The 20,037-nt window shown below is 44.6% G+C and overlaps 1 protein-coding gene across 3 annotated transcripts in view; it reads right to left on the reverse strand.

Moving 5' to 3' along the window:
* Window positions 1–20,037, reverse strand: part of LAMC2 (laminin subunit gamma 2) — a 61,702-nt gene that overhangs the window by 23,145 nt on the left and 18,520 nt on the right. For 2 of the 3 annotated variants that reach the window (XM_060131937.1, XM_060131935.1), the window contains exons 2-7: window positions 17,370–17,558; window positions 9,963–10,098; window positions 7,021–7,119; window positions 3,796–3,932; window positions 2,883–3,005; window positions 1,422–1,611 (exon numbers count right to left, since the gene is read on the reverse strand). In XM_060131937.1, coding sequence (XP_059987920.1) covers window positions 1,422–1,611; window positions 2,883–3,005; window positions 3,796–3,932; window positions 7,021–7,119; window positions 9,963–10,098; window positions 17,370–17,558 — 874 coding nt within the window. Of the gene's footprint in view, window positions 1–1,421; window positions 1,612–2,882; window positions 3,006–3,795; window positions 3,933–7,020; window positions 7,120–7,720; window positions 7,812–9,962; window positions 10,099–17,369; window positions 17,559–20,037 lie in introns of those variants that run through there. The other variant, XM_060131942.1, reaches the window with a different exon arrangement.

The following is a 20,037-nucleotide window of genomic DNA, read 5'->3' on the forward strand; positions in this document are numbered from 1 at the left end:
ATGCAAATCAAAACCACAATGAGATACCACCTCACACCTGTCAGAATGGCTCTTATCAGAAAGACAACAGATAACAAGTGTTAGCGAGGACGTGGAGAAAGGGGAATGTTTGTGCACTGTTGATGGGAATGTAAATTGGTGCAGGCACTATGAAAAACAGTATGGAGGTTCCTCAAAAGAGTAAAAATAGAACTACCATATGATCCAGCAAGTCTACTTCTGGGTATTCTTCTGAAGAAACAAGAATACCAATTCAAAAAGCTATATGCACCCCTATGTTCACTGCAGCATTATTTACAATAGCCAAGATATGGAAAGTATCCATCAATAGTGGATAAAGAAGATGTGGTATATATGCATGTATATGTGTGTGTGTGTGTGTGTGTGTGTGTGTATGCAATGGAATATTACTCAACCATAAAAAAAGAATGAAATCTTGCTATTTGCAACAGCATGGATGGACCTAGAGGGTATTATGCTAAGTGAAATAATTCAGACAAAGAAAGACAAATACCATATGGCTTCATTTATATGTGAAATCTAAAAAACAAACAAACAGAACAGAACAAAAACAGACTCATAGATACAGAGAACAAACAGGTATTTGCCAGAAGGGAGGGTGTGGGAGGATGAGTGAAATAGGTAAGGGAGATTAAGAGGGACAAACTTCCAGTTATAAAATACATGAGCCATGGGGATGAAATGTACATCCTGGGGAATATAGTCAATAATGTCATAACACTGTATGGTGACAGGTGGTAACTAGAATTATCAGGGTGATCGTTTTGTAATGTATAGAAATATCAAATCACTATGTTTTAGACCTGGAACTAGCATAGTGTTGTAGGTCAATTATACTTCAAAAAATATCCCATTCCACAGGATAACATGTAACCTCCTTAGACACACACGGGGCCATCCATGACCTTACCTCAGCCTCTTTCTCCGACCTCACTTCTCACAGTATTCCTCTCCCTGACCCCATGCTCCACTCATGCTTAACCACTTAGAATTTCCTAAATGTACGAAACTTCCTCAAACATACTTCTTCTGCCATGTTAACCTTCCCCCCTTTTCTTTCCTTAAAGAGCGGCTCTTCACTTGTCACATCTTCTTGGGAAGCTTTCCTTGATTACTCCAGTGTGAGTTACTGATATCTCCTGTGTGTGTTCAAAGCACCTGTGTCCACCTTGTCCCTTACAAGCTGCACTATAATCATCTGTTTATTTTTCTCCCCCATTAGCTTGTCCGGGGCTTGTGGGCAGCAATCATGACCTGTCTCAGCACATAACACCATGTTTGGTACATAAAAGGTGCTCAGAAAAGCTTGTTGAACCAGTGAATGATGACTGGATGAACAAAGGAATCAGACTTCAGTCACAGTTTGCTCTCTTTGACCCACTTGTAGTCTCTCTCTTTACCTGTAAGTGTAAGTCTTGGTGACCCCACAAGGCAGTGTCTTGCCAGGTGGAATCAAGGGAGCTGTGATCCGTAGACCAGCACCTTCCAGGATCACGTCATGGGCGGATGGGTGTCTGCCTCTCCTGTCCACACGGTAGTCAAAAGACAGGCTTTGCCCATAGCTCACCTGTTGATTCCCAAGAAATTTGGCTGTGAAATAGAATTTGAAAAGACTGAGGTCAGTTCTGAGACTGGAGAAGCAAAGGAGTGAGTAAGTTTTCATCAATGTTGGCAATTTCTCCTGGGGTCCTACGTTACCCACCCATCACCCCTCCCCAGCCACCCTGCCAGAAGAGCCAGTTCATGGCAGTGGACATGGCCTTGCAACTCTTGGCCACGAAGAAGGGTTAGTTACTGAAACGCTAAAAGGGCCTCATTATAAGACAATTCCATCCGTTACATGATTCATAGCCTGGCCCCTGTGACAGACCAATATGTAAAGATCCCAGGTGTATCAGCAATAATACCATTTGTTGCATAATGCTTTCTAGTTTACAGAATACTTTCGCCAACATCATCACATTTGATGGCAATAATTCGTGGAGGTTGTCATTATTCAACAGCTGAGGGAACTGAAGTTTGGAAAGGTTAAGAGGCCACCTTGCCCAGGAGTCACATATTAGCTAAGGATATGAACTAGGATTAAAATTCTAGCCAGAGGGGCTTCACTGGTGGCTCAGTGGTTGAGAATCCGCCTCCCAATGTAGGGGACATGGGTTCGAGCCCTGGTCCGGGAAGATCCCACATGCCAAAGATCAACTAAGCCCGTGCGCCACAACTACCGAGCCTGCGCTCTAGATCCCATGAGCCACGACTACTGAAGCCTGTGAGCCAAGACTACTGAAGTCCGCGCGCCTAGAGCCCATGCCCCGCAACAAGAGAAGCCACTGCGATGAGAAGCCCGTGCACCTCAACGAAGAGTAGGCCCCACTCGCCGCAACTAGAGAAAGCCTGCACGCAGCAACGAAGACCCAACGCAGCCAAAAATAAATAAATTAATTAATTAATTTAAAAAAAATTCTAGCCAGAGTTTTTCCATCCAGCTTCTCTGACTACTGTATATTTTTAAAATTTACAAGCGGTTTAAAGCTTTGAGAAATGGTTTCTTTTCACTTTTCCATCTGTTTCTCAGTAGACCCACAGATTTGACCACTGTCCTTATTTCTTATCTTGATGGGAAACCTAGAAACTTCCCATTTGACGGAAGTAGGGACCTGAACCAGGGTCTGACCACCTGGACAGCCAGTTCTGCTGTACTGTGCCATGACTTTGTCAAAAAGGGCTGAAGCCCCACTTGTCTCCTGGAGATACTACTGCCCAGAACACGAAGTGATAAGATGTCCACATTTTCTAACCCCATTTTTCTATCCTGACTTCTTAGTGTTCTAAGTTGGCTTCTACAGGAAAAATACCGTACATACCAGGAGCTATAAAATAGACAGGGTCTGACTGTCGTGCTGAGCTAAACACATCTCGATGGCGCTGTGACCATTGGAGTTTTGCAGGAGACCCATTTCTTTGGACAGCCTTCCAGCCATCAACATCTGAAACACAAATAAAACCACGCTGCATTTGGACAACATCTACTGAGTTAAACAAGGCAAGACTTGCTTGCTACTCACTAGCAGTGAGTAACAAGTGGGGATTTCTTCATGTTTCCACATTCGTGTACCATCCTCAAAATCCCCTATGCGCCTCTCTACTTTGTATTCACCTTCACCCACTCCTGCCCTACAGCTGCTGTGACTTCTTGTCTCCGAGTCTGACTCTTGGAATAAGAGAGCATGTTTTCATCTGCCTATAATTTGTATTTTTATTTTATTTACATAAACAGGGTCTGGCCTTAGTGAGGTAAGAGGGTCTAGTATGTTCAAAGAGAAACTCAGAGTTGAAATCATATTAATCTCCCGTATTTTTAGAGTGCTTTGTAGCTTGGTAACTAATTTCACATAAATCAGCTCGTTTGGCCTATGTGAAAGTGGTATTATTAGTGAATGTGAATTCCAGGAAGACTCATGTTAAGCCCTTCAATCCAAAAGAATGATTCTTTTGTGGTTTTAAAATAGATGAGATGGGAAATGCAGGGAGATGGAAATCTGGTCTCTTTTTAGTTATTTTTTTAAGTTATTCATAAGCTGGTCTGAGTAAACTATTCAGCTATAACTTTTACAAGACATCAGGCTCTTCCTTATTGCCTCAAAAATAATATACATTTAAAGCGAGAAGAGAGTTGCTAAAGATGACTCAAGGACCCCATGCTGTGGACGGAAGTCTATAAGCACAAAACCCTATACAACATTAAAAGCAAAAAACCTAGAAAACAGATCGCTTTACCTTGATGGAAGGTAGAGGTGATTTTATGGACACTGTAGTCTCCAGAGCTTCGGCAGCTGGCTGAATGCCCGTAGCAAAAACACTGGGTACAGCCCTCAGGGTTTCCCCCATCCAGGTGATAGTAACCTGGTCGGCACCTGCAGTGACGTTTTAGAAATCAGGACAATATTATAGGTTATTTCTGTCCCTATAGAGAATATGATCATTTCTACTTTCTCTTCCACCCGGCCCATTAATTCCCAAAGGTGAGGAATACTAAGTTGCACATACAAGCGGTTTAAAGCTTTGAGAAATGGTTTCCATCTCAAAGTGGCCCCACTCCTAGACCCCCCAATGGACAAATCACAGCTCCCCATTAAGAAAGCACAAAAGGGCTTCCCTGGTGGCGCAGTGCTTAAGAATCCACCTGCCAATGCAGGGGACACGGGTTCAATCCCTGGTCCAGGAAGATCCCACATGCCGCGGAACAACTAAGCCCATGCGCCACAGCTACTGAGCCTGCGCTCTAGAGCCCGCGAGCCACAACTACTGAGCCTGCACGCCTAGAGCCTGTGCTCCGCAACAAGAGAAGCCAACGCAATGAGAAACCCGTGCGCCGCAACAAAGAGTAGCCCCGCTCGCCGCAACTAGAGAAAGTCCGCGCGCAGCAACGAAGACCCAACACAGTCAATTAATTAATTGATTGATTAATTTAAAAAGAAAGCATGAAGAATATTCACTTTCTCTTGCTCTGGTAAAGCAGTATCACGTTTGATGTGATGGTCTGGAAACAGTGATTTTTCCCATCCTTGGTGAGGAATTGAGTGGGCAAGATGGGGAGGGGTCAGGTAGGGATATGCAGAGCTGGCCCTGTTCTGGAGTAAGTATTTAACGGGGGCAAAAGGGTGGGAAGTGGGGGCCAGCAAAAGAAAGGCAAATGCTCCCGCCCCAGCACCCACTCAGCTGTACTGACCCCTCCCAGACCACCCTCCCTGGCATTGCCCACCATCCCTGCCCCTTGTACCTAGGCTCTGACCCCCAGGGGAGGGGGCAGGTGAGGTTATGCCAAAAAAGGATGGCTAGAGGCTCCTACAAAAGCAAAATGTAGGCTGGCCTCCCCTCTGCTCCTAGCTCAAGCCCTCCGGTGACTTCTCTGGGGACCACAGCTGGCAGACAAGTCCCGGAGGCTGGGGTCATAGAGAAGAGGGCAGGGGAAGCCGGGAAGGATTTGTTTTCTTCTCTGTTCAAGTTAACGACATCCTTCTACATGAAATAATGGTAGTTTCAATTATCATTTATTTAGCACTTGTGATATGCCAGGCACCTTACTTTTGCTCCCTCATTTAATCCTCACTACAACCTTTTGAGATAGGAATTGTTATTTCCAATTTTCTTAGATGATAAGACCAAGACCAGAGAGGTTAAGAAACTTGTTCAAGGTCATACAACTGGTAAGTGGCTGAGACAAAATTCAAACTCAGGTATATCTGCTGATAAATTACGTGGTCTAATCCATTGGACTATATGTCAAGAATATGTTCATTGTGCAAAATCACGGAAAAGCAGTTTAACCGTGAACAACAGATGCTTCAGAGACCAGCTGTAAATAAATAAGTTGGGGTATTTTTTCCTATAGAGAAAGGGTTTAAAAAATCATTATAGTTTCTGTGGAGGAAACCTTCAGATTAAAAGAGATTAAAAACCAAGGAAGGGGGCTTCCCTGGTGGCTCAGTGGTTGAGAGTCCGCCTGCCGATGCAGGGGATGCGGGTTCGTGCCCCGGTCCGGGAAGATCCCACGTGCCGCGGAGCGGCTGGGCCCGTGAGCCATGGCCGCTGAGCCTGCGCGTCCGGAGCCTGTGCTCCGCAGCGGGAGAGGCCACAGCAGTGAGAGGCCCGCGTACCGCAAAAAAAAAAAAAAAAAAAAAAAAAAAAAACAGGAAGGAAGGAAAGAAGGAGGGAGGAGGGGAGGAAAGAAGTGAGGAGGCACAGAAAGGGTGGAGAGGGAATGATAAAGGAAGGGAGGTGGGGGGAGGGAAGTGAAGGGAATCAGGCAAAACTAAACCACAGTGTTTAAGGATGTACTTGGGTAATTAATTATGAAGAAAAGTAAGTAAGTCAGAATAGTGGTGACCTCTAGGAAGGAGAGAGGGTGTTACGAGGCCGGCATAGTTTTAGCAAAGGTCTATTTCATGTAATTGGTGCTGCTGGCAACATTTTACGTGACTTTCTATTTCTATGTTCTATTTTGAAATTTAAAATGCTTTCAAAAAGAGACTCCTTTTTTAACACTTAAATCTACGTTTCCTCACCCCCCCCCACCTCAGCAGCAAAGAACCCCCTGAAAACAAAAGCCAGGAATGTACCTGGCATTTCCTCTGCCCAGGTATACGAGACTGGCAGGATGCCAAAGAACTGCTTTCTTTCGTTTAAGGAAATAAGAGGGAAGCCTTTACCTCTGGGGCCTACCTCGCAGCCCTCTGCTCACAACAGTATCAGGAGAGGGAAGAGTTTTAAGTCTGGGCAGTTTGTACTTAAGGAATTTCCTGCAGCAGCAACTGAAGGTGGATAGACCTGGTTGCACCACCTGTCCCAACGTGGTTTGGGACCCAAAGGGCTCTTACATCTCCCCCCCTATTTCATGTGTGTGCATATAACCACCATCCCATCCCCGGTCCTTCTCAGCATGAGACGGTTATCTGTGGCCATACACTGCGATATTCCCACTTACTAAGATTTTCCCAACATGTTTAATTAGACCAGGCCTTTCCTGGGACCAGGTTGAGTCATGTGACCTCATCACAGCATACCACCTTGCATAGAGCACCTGGGATTCAGAGCCAGCTGGCCAGGGACTCACCGGGGCCCTGTGCCTCTGTCACAGCATAAACAGAGAAGGGACCCAGAGCAAAAGCTTGGAGTCCAGTGAGATTTGGGGCCTTGTTGCACTTTTTTTAAGGTCTAGTTTTTGAGGGAAGTCCCAGTGGTTAAGGCTCTGCGCTTCCAATGCAGGGGGCACGGGTTTGATCCCTGATCGGGGAACTAAGATCCTCCACGCCATGCAGCGTGGCCAAAAAGTAAAATTAAACATAAATAAATAAAGCCTAGTTTTTGAGGACAGGGGGCAGGAAGAAGGTCATCAACATTTGTTAAGTGTCCGTTTTCCGTAATTGCACTCAGAGGATGAATTCTCATGCTAGTTGCCGAGAGACACCCTGCTTTGCCCGTAGGGTCACAGTTCACACAGACCTATCACAGCGCCCTCCGGTGACAGCTGACTTGCAGACACAGCGGCCTGTGTCACAGGGCCCCGAGATGCCAGCCGGATCACAGTCGCACTTGGAGTCTCTGAGAAAGAAGAAAAAGAAAATTAGGGATGCGTTTCCAAATACTTTGCAACTATACACGTGAAGATCAAGAACTCATAAGCAAATGTCACCAACTTGAGTCAATCTTTCATCTTCAGTGAGGCCTCTCTTAGCTATTCTTGTCCATGCTAATTTCTCTCAGACTCTTTAAGAATTCGTTTGTCCATGCTCGTGCTACTCAAAGTGTGGTCTGTGGCCGGCAGCCAGTCCAGCAACTGTTTGCTACCCAATCCTATAAAGAGGAGGGGGGCTTCCTTGGTGGCGCAGTGGTTGAGAGTCCGCCTGCCGATGCAGGGGATGCGGGTTCGTGCCCCTGTCCGGGAAGATCCCACATTCCGCGGAGTGGCTGGGCCCGTGAGCCATGGCTGCTGAGCCTGCGCGTCCGGAGCCTGTGCTCCGCAACGGGAGAGGCCGCAGCAATGAGAGGCCCGCGTACCGCAAAAAAAAAAAAAAAAAAAAAAAAAAAGAGGAGGGGTTTGCCGCAGAATGTAAACCACATTCATCACAAAACTGTTTAGTTTAGTTTGGTTGACTGTTTGGGTCAGTTGACATTAAAAAAAAAAAAGTTATCATTTGTTTACCTATTGTTTAATTCAATGGTGTCTGCTTTCATCGTGATTGATTCCATCTACTTGCTTTTGGTTCATTTAGTTCTTTCTTCTGGTGACACTTCTATTGACATATAATTCATACCATGTAATTCACCCATTAAAGTATACAATTCAATGGGTTTTAGTTGACCCTCAGAGTTGTGCAACCAGCACCACAACCAAGTTGAGAACACTTTTATTACTCCAGAAAGATACCCCGTGTCCTCTAGGAATCACCCCCATTCCCTCCCTCCAGCCCTAAACAACCACTGACCAACTTTTGTCTCTGTAGATTTGCCTATTCTGAACATTTCCTATCAATAGAATGGTACAACCTGTGGCCTTTTGTGTTTGGCTTCTTTCACTTAATATGTTTCCAAGATTCATCCATGTTGTACCATGTATCAGTAGTTCCTTCTTTTTATGGCTGAATAAAATCCTGTCTCGTGAACATGCTACAGATTGTTCATCCATTCATTGGAATGGACATTTGGGTTGTTTCCACCTTTTAGCTATTATGAATAATGCTAATGTGAACACCTGTGTACAAGTTTCTGTGCAGATACGTATGTTTTCATATCTCTTGAATGTATACCTAGGAGTTAAATTGCTACTAGTTTCGTTGACTTTTTTTTTTTTTGTGGTCGCGAGACTTTCTCGATGAAAAAAAATCAGTATTTTCCTCATTTAAGTTTAGCACAATCTCCCTGACTTGTGCAGACCAGAGCTTTGACTAATGACTGACTCATCAAAGCACCGGTCTCTGTCACTGCGTTCGGCACATAAGCACATGTGTTTATCTCATGCATCTAAAACCAAGTCTGTTGTCTTTTCCCTACTGACATGCTCCCCCTCTGACTGCCCCGTGACCCCAGCAAATCCTGCCAAGCCTGCATCTGACTCTTTGTCCTTCACATTCCTTATCCAGTCAGATGCCAAGTCCCAACAAGCTTCCTGAAGATTTCTTTCCCAATCTTCATCTTCCCACAGTCTCCTCCCCATCTTGGTCCCTCTATACCATTATCAGGATCCTCTGAGAAACATGTGTTCAGCATCTGCTGGTTGCTAAGCACCAGGGATAGTAAGAAATAGGAAATAGCCCTGTTCTCTAGGAGTAAAACAAGAGTCAGAACACGGAGGGGTGGAGACTGGTCTGGAAGGTGTCTGTGAGGAGATAGACAAGGTGGGGATGGAGCCAGTGACGCTCTGCATGGCTCTGAGGGAGGGAAGAGTGCTCTAGGCCAAAGCTGACGTCACATAGCTTGGCTCCTTTGAAGAAGCAAAGGAAGGCTGGGAGGAGGGGAGAAATGGAGCAGTAGCCTAAGGCTGAAGGTGGAGGGGGCAGGAAGGTCTTGCAGGGCCCTACCTGCCTAGATAACAAGTTTGGATCTCATTCTAGGTGGGAAAGGAGCTAATGGAAATTTGGAGCAGAGCTGTGATATAACACACTTCATATTTTACAAGGGTTTACAAAAGAGAGACAGGGCCCAGGGAGGGGTCAGGGAAGTCTGGGAGAGAACAATCTACATAAAGGGCCAGATGGTAAGAGAACTTGGGCCAGTGGTAATGGGGATGGTGCAGGCATGCCTGGTGGGTGGGTCTCATACGGGCAAAGGGTTGGAAACATGGGCGATGGGGAGGCGATGCCTCTGTGGGTGGCCTTCTAGCCAATGGCTTCCCAGCCAAGCTCCCCCTCCTCTAAGCCAGCCCAACACCCTGCCAGGCTCTGCATCTCTGTGGGTTGGTCATGTGATTTCTAATGTATGCTCCACCTTCTTCCAAAAAGGAAGTTGAGGAGGGATAGAGAATGCTTCAAGCTAAAGGGGATTAAAATTATGCAGAAAGTTCTTCTACTCTGAGTCTATTTATTTGAAACGAGTTCCAGGTTAAAATTTGAAGGACTCTTTACTTCCATCCTAGTTCATCTAAAGGAGGGGCATTTGTCAGGGTGGAGACCCTAGGTTCCAGAGACAAAACTCTGAGCCTGAATTTTAAGTCCACCCTCACCAGCAACACAGGGCATCTTATTTATCCTCTCACGATTTCAGTTTCTTATCTTTAACATAAGCATAAGGCTAATCCCAATGTTTTAAGATTATTGTGAGGAGTCAATGAGATGGCCCATGTGAGGTCCTCGAAACGGTGTTTCAGTAATTCAGTTACTCAGTAAATGTTAAGCGGTCCCTAATGTTGATACAATTGTGGAAGCCACAGTGATGGGACAGGCACTTACAGGAGCCTCTGGTCTTGGGTGCACCCAGCCTCAGTGAGGGTGTGGAAGCCTGGCAGACAGCGGTCACACCTGTCTCCTGTCACACCTGGCTTACAGCTGCATCGTCCAGCATTGTCACATCGAGCGCTAAGAGAACCTGTGACCACAAGGTAGGGAAAAGGAAAGAAGAAAAGGAAATATTGAATTTATGCAACATTAGGAAGAAAACGTCACCCTATGGGAGCTCAATAAATACTAAGTAATAACCGCCACCTGCTGCTTCTAGTAATTCTTTCACATTATCTGGGTATGCATCCACCCACTAGGGAACGTCCTGACGGCCAAGGATATCTTCTTCAGGGAAAGGAACAGAGATGACTCCTGAAAGCATTATTATTTATATATCTACTCTGGTTTCAACATGAAGTAGTTTGTCAAATCCTTGAGATCTCAAGAAGGAACACTGGCGAATGAGCACTTCGGCCTCCACAAAGACAGGATGAGAAAGTGAGCCATGTTCTCCCTTATCTCTGGCAGGCAAACGCCATCTTTTAAGGGGCAGTGCTTGCATGGTATGATTTTAAGAGTACAAAAAACCTCTTAACCAGAAACATCTCTACCTACCTGGAGTGGAGCATCACCCCTTGTAAGGAGTGAAGACTCTGTGCGTTTTACCTGGTTTGGGGCACTAGAGTACTTGTCCTATGATTCGTTTTTTATAGACATGCTCTGTAAAATGGGACCTCGCAGACTGCGTAGTGACGAAAGGCAAGAGGTGCTCAGGATAACAAAATGTGCCACTCTGGAATCCAGCCACCCCTCACCGCACCCCCTTCCACACCCCAGTTCCAGCCTCCATCTTCTCTCACCTGAACCCTGCCTCACACTCTTCTTCCCACCTCCATCCTTGCCTCCTTATGCTCCATTCTCTCTACAGAAGCCAGAGTGTTCCTTTTCAAATGGAATTCAGATCATATGACTCGTCTGTTCAATAAGTCTTCCAGTGGGTCCCCACTCTGAGCGGAATAAAGTGCAAACCCCTGTACCACGGCCTACAAACTCGACCTCTCTTGCTTCATCTCCCGCTCTCCTCCACTGAGGTCCAGCTCCCCAGCTCCCCTCCCTGTTCCTGGAATGTGTCAACTGCTTCTCTCCTTTGGGCATTTGCATCTGCTTCTCCCTCAGCCTGGAATGCTCCTTCCCCAGAACCTCCCCTCCTTGGCCCATTCTCAGCACTTACATGTTGATTAAATATTTCTTCCCTAGAGAAACCTTCTCTGACTCTCATATCTAAAATATCCATCCCACTGCTCCCCCAGTCCTTAGCCCTGCTTACCGATGACTACCTCAGCTTATGTTCTCTGCCGTATCCCCCGCACCCAACACAAAGAAGAGGTTCAGAAATCTGTTGGATTAATTAACCCTTAAGAAAGAGGATGTGGCTATTGTGAAATGAGTTAGGAAAAAGCCAAAAGATGAGGTGGAAGGTGGCTCACCTACTTGATAACTTCCCAGCAGTTGGCAAAATTATAAAGTAATCCCTATATTCCAACTAACTGTGATAATTAGGCTATTCATAATCTATAAAGTCAACAGAACTCTAACCATTAGCTCCTTTTTTTTCTAATTTCTTACCAGTCTGTGACCTTTCAATTCACTTGTGGATAAAATTCAAATCAATAAAAGTATTGGCTCTGTATCTATAGCCGCAGGTGAAACATGAAATAAATTAGTCACATTCACAGAGTCTGTGAAAGTCTCCATGTCAACTTTGCAACACTTGAAAGGGCCCTCAGTGATAATAACATAAACTACATTTTTTGAGCACCTGCTACGTGTGAGACACTGAATTGGGCACTTTATGTTAGCTCACCGTATCTACTGGTGAATTAAGAACTGATGGAAGGATAACAAATCCATTTGTGGATAATAGGGAGCTCTCGGAGGATCAGGCAGGTGGCGACGAGATCAGATGTGCAGTTTAGAAGGTCAACTCTAGAGCAACTGCAGGATGGCTTGGGGACAGGAGAGCAGCAGGCTCTCAGGGCAGAAATCCTCCCCTGACACGATGGCCCAGATGAGAGGAATCTGGATGAAAAGTGGATCAACATAGATGACAGCAGGTCCCCGGAGGGCACCGCTAGATATGAGGCCCCTGACAAACCAGAGAAGGCCAGAGGAGGAACAGAGCCTCACACTGAATCATCAAGAGAAGATAACCAGTTTAGTTTGGGACACAATGAACTTAGGTGAAACTGTTCATCTGGAGCTCAAGAAAGAGGCTGCAGATGAAGACTTAGGAGCCTTCAGCCCACAGGCAGAACAGGAAGCCATAGCAAGTGTAAGGTCACTCCGGGAGCAGATAGACAGAGGAGGGGAAGGTGACTTGGACAGAAATGGAACCTCACTGATAAAGGAAAAAGTGATGGGAGCAGGGAGAAGTCTCACGGAGGAGAATTCTGGGAAGAGTTAAGGGAGAAGGAAGAGGGGATGGTTTTCAGGATCTAAGGCAAGAGAGCATTTAACAAGATGAGAGTGAGGAAAGACCACTGGGGTTGGCACTTAGAGACAAACAGCAGACAGGGCTAAGAAGGTAAATTCTTTTTTTTTTTTTTTTTTAACGGTACGCGGGCCTCCCACTGTTGTGGCCTCTCCCATTGCGGAACACAGGCTCCGGACGCGCAGGCCCAGCGGCCATGGCTCACGGGTCCAGCCACTCCGCGGCATGTGGGATCTTCCCAGACCGGGGCACGAACCCGTGTCCCCTGCATCGGCAGGCGGACTCTCAACCACTGCGCCACCAGGGAAGCCCCAGAAGGTAAATTCTTGTTTGAATTTATGCTCTGATGAGTAACACTAAATGTTCCTTCTTTAATACCATTTAATTATTTTTAACATAAATGGGTATTAATCTGGGACCCAGAAACACATTGTTTTTCTCCATTCAAATTAATGGAAACTATGCTTTCAATTTAAGAAAACTCTCCCTACAGTAGTTTTTCAGAAACAAATTACTCTATTTTTTTTTTTTTAATTTATTTTTGGCTGCGTTGGGTCTTCGTTGCTGATCTCAGGCTTTCTCTGGTTGTGGCGAGAAGGGGCTACACTTCATTGCAGCGTGAGGGCTTCTCATTGCAGTGGCTTCTCTTGTTGCAGAGCACAGGCTAGGTGCAGGGGCTTCAGAAGTCACAGCACACAGACTCAGTAGTTGTGGCGCATGGGCTTAGTTGCTCCACGGCATGTGGGATCTTCCTGGACCAGAGATCGAACCTATGTACCCTGCATTGGCAGGCGGATTCTTAACCACTGTGCCGCCAGGGAAGTCCCAACAAATTATTCTTATAAGGTAGAGAAGACTGTACTTTATTTTGGGGTTTTTCCCAAATAGCCCTAAATAGTACTGTACAAAACAGTCTTCTGATGGAGCAGTCATCTCATGGAAATAGGCATTCTGTGTTCAAAAGAGTTTGGGAAATGGTATGTCCTAAATCTTTCAGAGATTTACAACATAACAGCACATTCAGTAGGCATGAATCTTGTTTAACTTTCTAATGCAGTGTTTCCAAACATTATTTGACATTCTTACAGGCAACGCCTATTATTATCTTGGGAAACACAATATTCCATAGGACATTATGTAGAGAATACAGTTCTAGAAGTTGGGGGACATGAAAAGAGCCCAGGCTTTGGGGTCCAACAATTCTCACCTCAAATACCAGCTCTGCCACTGATTAGCTGTGTGTCCTTGGGCAAAGGGACACACATCCCTTCTTTAAGTGGGGACAACCATACCTTGTAGAGCTGTTGTAAAACTTTGAACTAAAATATATGAAGGGCCTTGGACCTAGAGACTGTCATACAGAGTGAAGTAAGTCAGAAAGAGAAAGACAAATACCGTATGCTAACACATATATATGGAATCTAAAAAAAAAAAAAAAGAAGGAAAAGAAAAGAAAACAGTCAGAAGAACCTAGGGGCAAGACGGGAATAAAAAAGCAGACCTACTAGAGAATGGCCTTGAGGATATGGGGAGGGGGAAGGGTAAGCTGGGACGAAGTGAGACAGTGGCATGGACATATATTCACTACCAAACGTAAAATAGATAGCTAATGGGAAGCAGCTGCATAGCACAGGGAGATCAGCTCGGTGGTTTGTGACCGCCTGGAGAGGTGGGATAGGGAGGGTGGGAGGGAGGGAGACGCAAGAGGGAAGAGATATGGGAACATATGTATATGTATAACTGATTCACTTTGTTATAAAACAGAAACTGACACACCATTGTAAAGCAATTATACTCCAATAAAGATGTTAAAATAAATAAATAAAATATATGAAGGGCCTAATTCAACATCTCACACATAGTAGGTGCTCAAAAAAGTAGTTTATACTCGTATCTTGTAGGCCTCCTTCAAGCCTTGCAAAGTTGACAGGCCCTTACTGTGAATAGGATTGACTTATTTCATGTTCCCAAACTTCCAAAATAATAGCATTGGGTTTTCAGAGTGTCTCATTAAAATAAAAATACCTGTCCCAATTCCTACATCATGAGCTACTCTTAGGGACTGTGAACAATTGGGTTTAAAGGACAGATGAAGAACAGCTTACTGTTTCAATAAGCACTTTCAGGACTTACGTAATACAGTCTACATGCATCTGAGGACTCACGAAGGTATTCTAAAATGACTAATATTTAAAATTTAAACCAAGAGAGCTTGCTTCCTTTTGAGAACCCTTTAAAAATATATACACTTGCATTTTTAAATAGCACTATTATTATTTAATCATTATATTTAATAATAATTAAATTATTATCTAAGACATGTCTTAAATAATAACTCAAATGTTTTAGTCTTGAGTAATCCACTGCCTGGGTCATATATACGTAAAAAATATAAAATTAAGAGAGCAAGCCTAATATCATTGATGTCTACATAGATCTCATACGTATCGGGGAGGAAACACACACACACACACACACAGTGAATTTCAAAGTATCCACAAAACGTTATTAGGGTTATAAGAATTGAGGATAATTCAGCCCTGTTGCTAAGCCCACAAAATCATCACTTAAAAATAAGCCTTGGGCTTCCCTGGTGGCGCAGTGGTTGAGAGTCCGCCTGCCGATGCAGGGGACATGGGTTCATGCCCCGGTCCGGGAAGACCCCACATGCCACGGAGCGGCTGGGCCCGTGAGCCATGGCCGCTGAGCCTGCGTGTCCGGAGCCTGGGCGCCGCAACAGGAGAGGCCACAACAGTGAGAGGCCCGCATACCGCAAAATAAATAAATAAATAAATAATAAAATAAAATAAATTTTAAAAAATAAGCCTAGTTGCTATATTTAGGAGAAATCGATGTGACGTCCAAAATCTGTGACCACTTTGGGGATTATGAATGCTGTTGGCTTCGTTTGCCATGCATGGAATGGTAGCTTTTGGTAAGATGAATTCTGCATTTGAAATTGAATATACAACAAATTCCCCTGGGAAGTTATTATTTGAAATTGAAAAATACCTCCTGGCTGGTTGGGCAACTGAGAAATCACATAAGAAATTAAATTTGTGCCACTGATTTAGTGACCTGTGCAGCTAACATGTAGCCAGAGATGGCGCATGGTGGGTACAGTCCCTGCCACCAACATGCCACTCAGCCCTCAAGTTTCATAACTTCCCTCTCTAAGCCTCTGATACCTCATTCGTAAAATGAAAATCATAATAGCACCCTCTTCATAGGGTTATTTGTGAAGATTAAATTAATTACTGGATGAAAGCATTTAGAAAAATGCCTGGCATAGAGTAAGTGTGTAATGCATGGTAGCTATCATACAAGATATAAATCATCGCTGGGCTCCACTGCTTCCTACGAGGCTGTTCACCCTGAGTCTGAGATATCTATTCCCCCAAAGAAAAGAAAGAGCCAGGCTCACTGTTGCTGGGTGGGCAATGGACTACACAGTGTAAAAGAAATGATGGCGTGGTAAAGCTTCATTACCATCTCTCTTTGCTAGGCTTCACGCTCCTTGTCTATTCTGAGACGAATAACCTTGTCTTCAGGCCAGGCTTTCCAGCTGAGCCAGTTATATTTCTCATCACATTCTCGCAGATTATTTTGCTGAGATGACCCAACTCTAGTGACTCACAACAAAGCTGCATAACCTAGGGGATACAGGGTCTTCAGAGAGGTTAAATGCCCATTAAAGTAGAATCATTTTTCTTTACGACGTTCTTTGATTCAGAGGGAGAACTGCTAAACCCAAAGGATGCTGGATGCTGAGTCAAAGCCGCAAAGCTGACTTAAACCACATAATAGCAGCAAGTCTGAAGAATCTGGGAATGATTGCTGGTATATGGGTCTGTATCAACACAGGGTCACCCCAGTTTTCTATAAGGCTCCCTGACACACTCTACCAGCAAGTCATGGCTAGGCCACAATCTGCCCATTTTTAGACTCTTTCAGCTGCTGCTAAGAAACGGCTCCACAGAACTACACTAAGTCACAGCCCTGCACTAAGGCTATACCTTTTTGGTAGACTGATACTGATCATATTATGCTATTAAACACTTTCTGGCAAAGAGGAGAAACAGATACTACCAAGGAAGATAAAAGACAAATAAGGTAGCTTTAAAACGTCCCAACTTATTTACCTCTCTTTCCCTGTTTACATTTACTAACTTGTCTTTACTGTCTGCCCACGATGAATATAGCAGGATGTGTGCGTCTGCGTACACGAAAACTACCTATAGTTCTGAGAATACAGCAGTGGGTGATACATTTTAAAAAAACAAACAACAACAACAAAAGCAGGCTCGCCTATGAACCAGCCACCCTGTTAGGTGCTTCCCGTTTGTTGTTCTGTTTTCTCTTGTTCACAACCCTGTGAATGACTCTAATCTGCCTATTTATTTGTCTGTCTCTTCTATTAGTATCACTTCATATTGCTAGCACCCAGCACACCACCAGAAACAAATCTTTCTAATCTCTTATTTTTTGAGAGGTCGGTCAAAGGGACAGTTATGGATATGAAGAACTATCACTGGAAGAGTGCAAGCTTCTTTGTTCCCAGGTCACAGACTGTTATCTGCCAGGAAAGTAATCGCGTGTCTCTCTTGGGACTAGAATTCAAACTAATGTACCCTAAAGACCACAGCTGGTTCCTATAACCCAGACTTAAGAAAAACATATTTCCTTTCAGATTGAACTTGCTAAAAAGAACAGTATCTTCCCAATTGTTCTAGAAATTGAACATCTCCCTCTTGGCCTGCTCTGTCTCTCTCCCTGCCTCCCTCCCTCCCCATTCTCTCCCCTCCCCTCCCTCCCTCCCCATTCTCTCCCCTCCCCCTCCCTCTCTCCCCATTCTCTCCCCTCCCCCTCACACCCTCCCCTTTCTCTCCCTCCCCCTTCCCTCTTTCTTTCCCCCTTTATCCAGCTACCTTTGGAGTTACAATTGCAGGGTAAACAGCGGTCTCTGTCTCTCTGGCGGTAAAATCCTTCCTTGCACCTCTGGCAGTGAACGCCACCCGTGTTGTCACTGCAGTGCAGGCAGCGGAATCCATTTCCTGTCAGTCTGTGAAGTTCCTCATCAAACACGCATTGCCTGGACTTCCCACTGCAATCACAGACTAGGGTCAGGGCAAAAAAAGACATCGTCAGCAGGAAACAAGTCGGGGGCAATCCTCCCGGGCGTTTTACTATTATGAATACAAATGATGCCCAGGGTACTACATATGAATTCAAACTGCTCAACGGCAGAAGGTAAGGGGGTCAAATGTGCCACCTGATGATGGAGAGAGTTCTCGCTTTACCTAAGGAAGCAGTGCTGGTCAGGTGTTGCCTGGGAGAACACGAGAGAACATGAGGTCAGTGTTGCCAGACGGTGTTACCGACTCCTCCAGAGAAACCCCAAATCTTTATTATGTGTTTCTACGTGAAAAGTCCTGATTTAAATATTTACAAGGAGTTCATTTTTAAAATTCTGTGCAACCCCATAGTACAAGTCTGTGAGCTGGAGAAGACCTGAGAACTGCCAGCTTGTGCACTCCGGCACGACGGTGTAAGAGCCGGTGGCGTCATCTGTTCAGGACCCTTAGCATCCGCCCCTCCAGGGAGGATCAAGGCTGAGGAGCAAATCTTTTTTTTTAATTTATTTTATTGAAGTATAGTTGATTTACAATGCTCTGTTATTTTCTGGTGTTCAGCAAAGTGATTCAGTTATACATACATATATATGTATTCTTTTTCATATTCTTTTCCATTATGGTTGGTTTATTACAGGATATTGAATATAGTCCCCTGTGTTCTACAGTAGGACCTTGTTATTTATCCATTCTATATATAATAGTTTGCATCTGCTAATCCCAAACTCAGTCTATCCCTCCCCACCCACCTTGGCAACCACAGTCTGTTCTCTATGTCTGTGAGTAGTTTTCTGTTTTGTAGATATGTTCATTTGTGTCATATTTTAGATTCCACATATAAATGATATCATATGGTATTTGTCTTTCTCTGTCTGACTTACTTCACTTAGTATGATAATCTCTAGGTCCATCCATGTTGCTGCAAATGGCATTATTTCATTCTTTTTCATGGTGGAGTAATATTCCATTGTGTATATGTACTGCATCTTCTTTATCCATTCATCTGTCCATGGACATTTAGGTTGCTTCCACATCTTGGTTATTGTAAATAGTGTTGCTATGAACATAGGGGTGCATGTATCTTTTCAAATTATAGTTTTGTCCAGATATACTCCCAGGAGTGGGATTGCTGACTCATATGGCAACTCTATTTTTAGTTTTTTGAGGAACCTCCATACTGTTTTCCATAGTGGCTGCACCAATTTACACTCCCACCAACAGTGTAGGAGGGTTCCCTTTTCTTGAGGCGCTAATATGACTGTCTGGACAGGTATTTCCTCCCCTCTCACTGCCATAAGTGTCTCTCCCAAAGCCAGGTGTCAAAAAGAACCATAGTTCCATTAAGAATGACTTTCCCCAAGTGCCTAGGAAAGTTTACCCTGTGCACGTTCCAAAGAGATTCATGGAGTGACTAACATCTCCATGTGGGACTGAAACCACCAATGAGGTAACAGGGGAAATCCTTAGTATTGTACCTGGCACACAGCAGATGCTCAAAAAACGTGTCAGCCATGGTTTGGAAAAGGTGATGAGCCTTGAGGTTAAAAGAATGGTATCAAATACCAGTTCTACTAATTCCTTAGGCAAATCACTTCAACTCTCTGAATCTTATTTCTTCTTTCAGAAATGCAGTCTCCATTATGTGCCTCCCTGGATTGTTGAAAGGACCCCACTGAGAAAAGAACATCAAGTCCTTCGTCTGTGCTATCTCACCCCTAACTCACAAGAGATAGGCATTGCCTTAGATGAGAAAAATGCAGCTTGGAAAGGTTAAGTAACTTGAGCCAGTGGAGAGTTGGGATTTGAACCTCTGTCTGATGCCAAAACCCACTTTCTTTCCCCCAGACACACTGTCTCCATTGGCCACGCAGCCCCAGTGATAGCCTGTCTCTGGCAGTGCCCAGGGCCATGACTTACCCAGAGTACTGACTTTAAAAAGCCAGCAAATGTACCAACATGTATGGAGCAGCTGCCCTGTGCAGGCTGGGTCAGCTCTGAAGGCACAAAGGTGGCAAAGGTGACTAAGTATATCTGATGAACTTCCCTAAGTGGCTTCCTTGCAAGAGCTCCTAAAACACTCTCTTATGCCTTTGGATGCCACCTAATCTAGGCAAAGTCAAGAACATCTATCCAGAGCCCACTCTATAGCCAGGACTTTACATCCAGCAGCTCAGTTCATTCTCACAGTAACACTTTAACATGGGTTTAATTATCCCCAGTCAACAGATGAAGAAATGAATGCTTAGAGGGGGTAGGTGTCTCACCTAAGGTCACACAGCTAAGTGGCAAGGATGTAATTGCTCCCAGGTCTGTCCAATTGCAATGCCCTCACCTTTCTTTGTTATCCCTATGCCTCCAAGAGCTGGCTTGCCACTGCATGTAGGTATTCTTTCTATAACTCCCTCATAGAGAGTTACTCAGACCCTTCTAGAATTCTTCCTAATCTAGTAAGATGTCCCATCCC

Source organism: Lagenorhynchus albirostris, chromosome 2 (assembly GCF_949774975.1).
Source record: "Lagenorhynchus albirostris chromosome 2, mLagAlb1.1, whole genome shotgun sequence".
In the NCBI taxonomy this organism is placed as follows: domain Eukaryota; kingdom Metazoa; phylum Chordata; class Mammalia; order Artiodactyla; family Delphinidae; genus Lagenorhynchus; species Lagenorhynchus albirostris.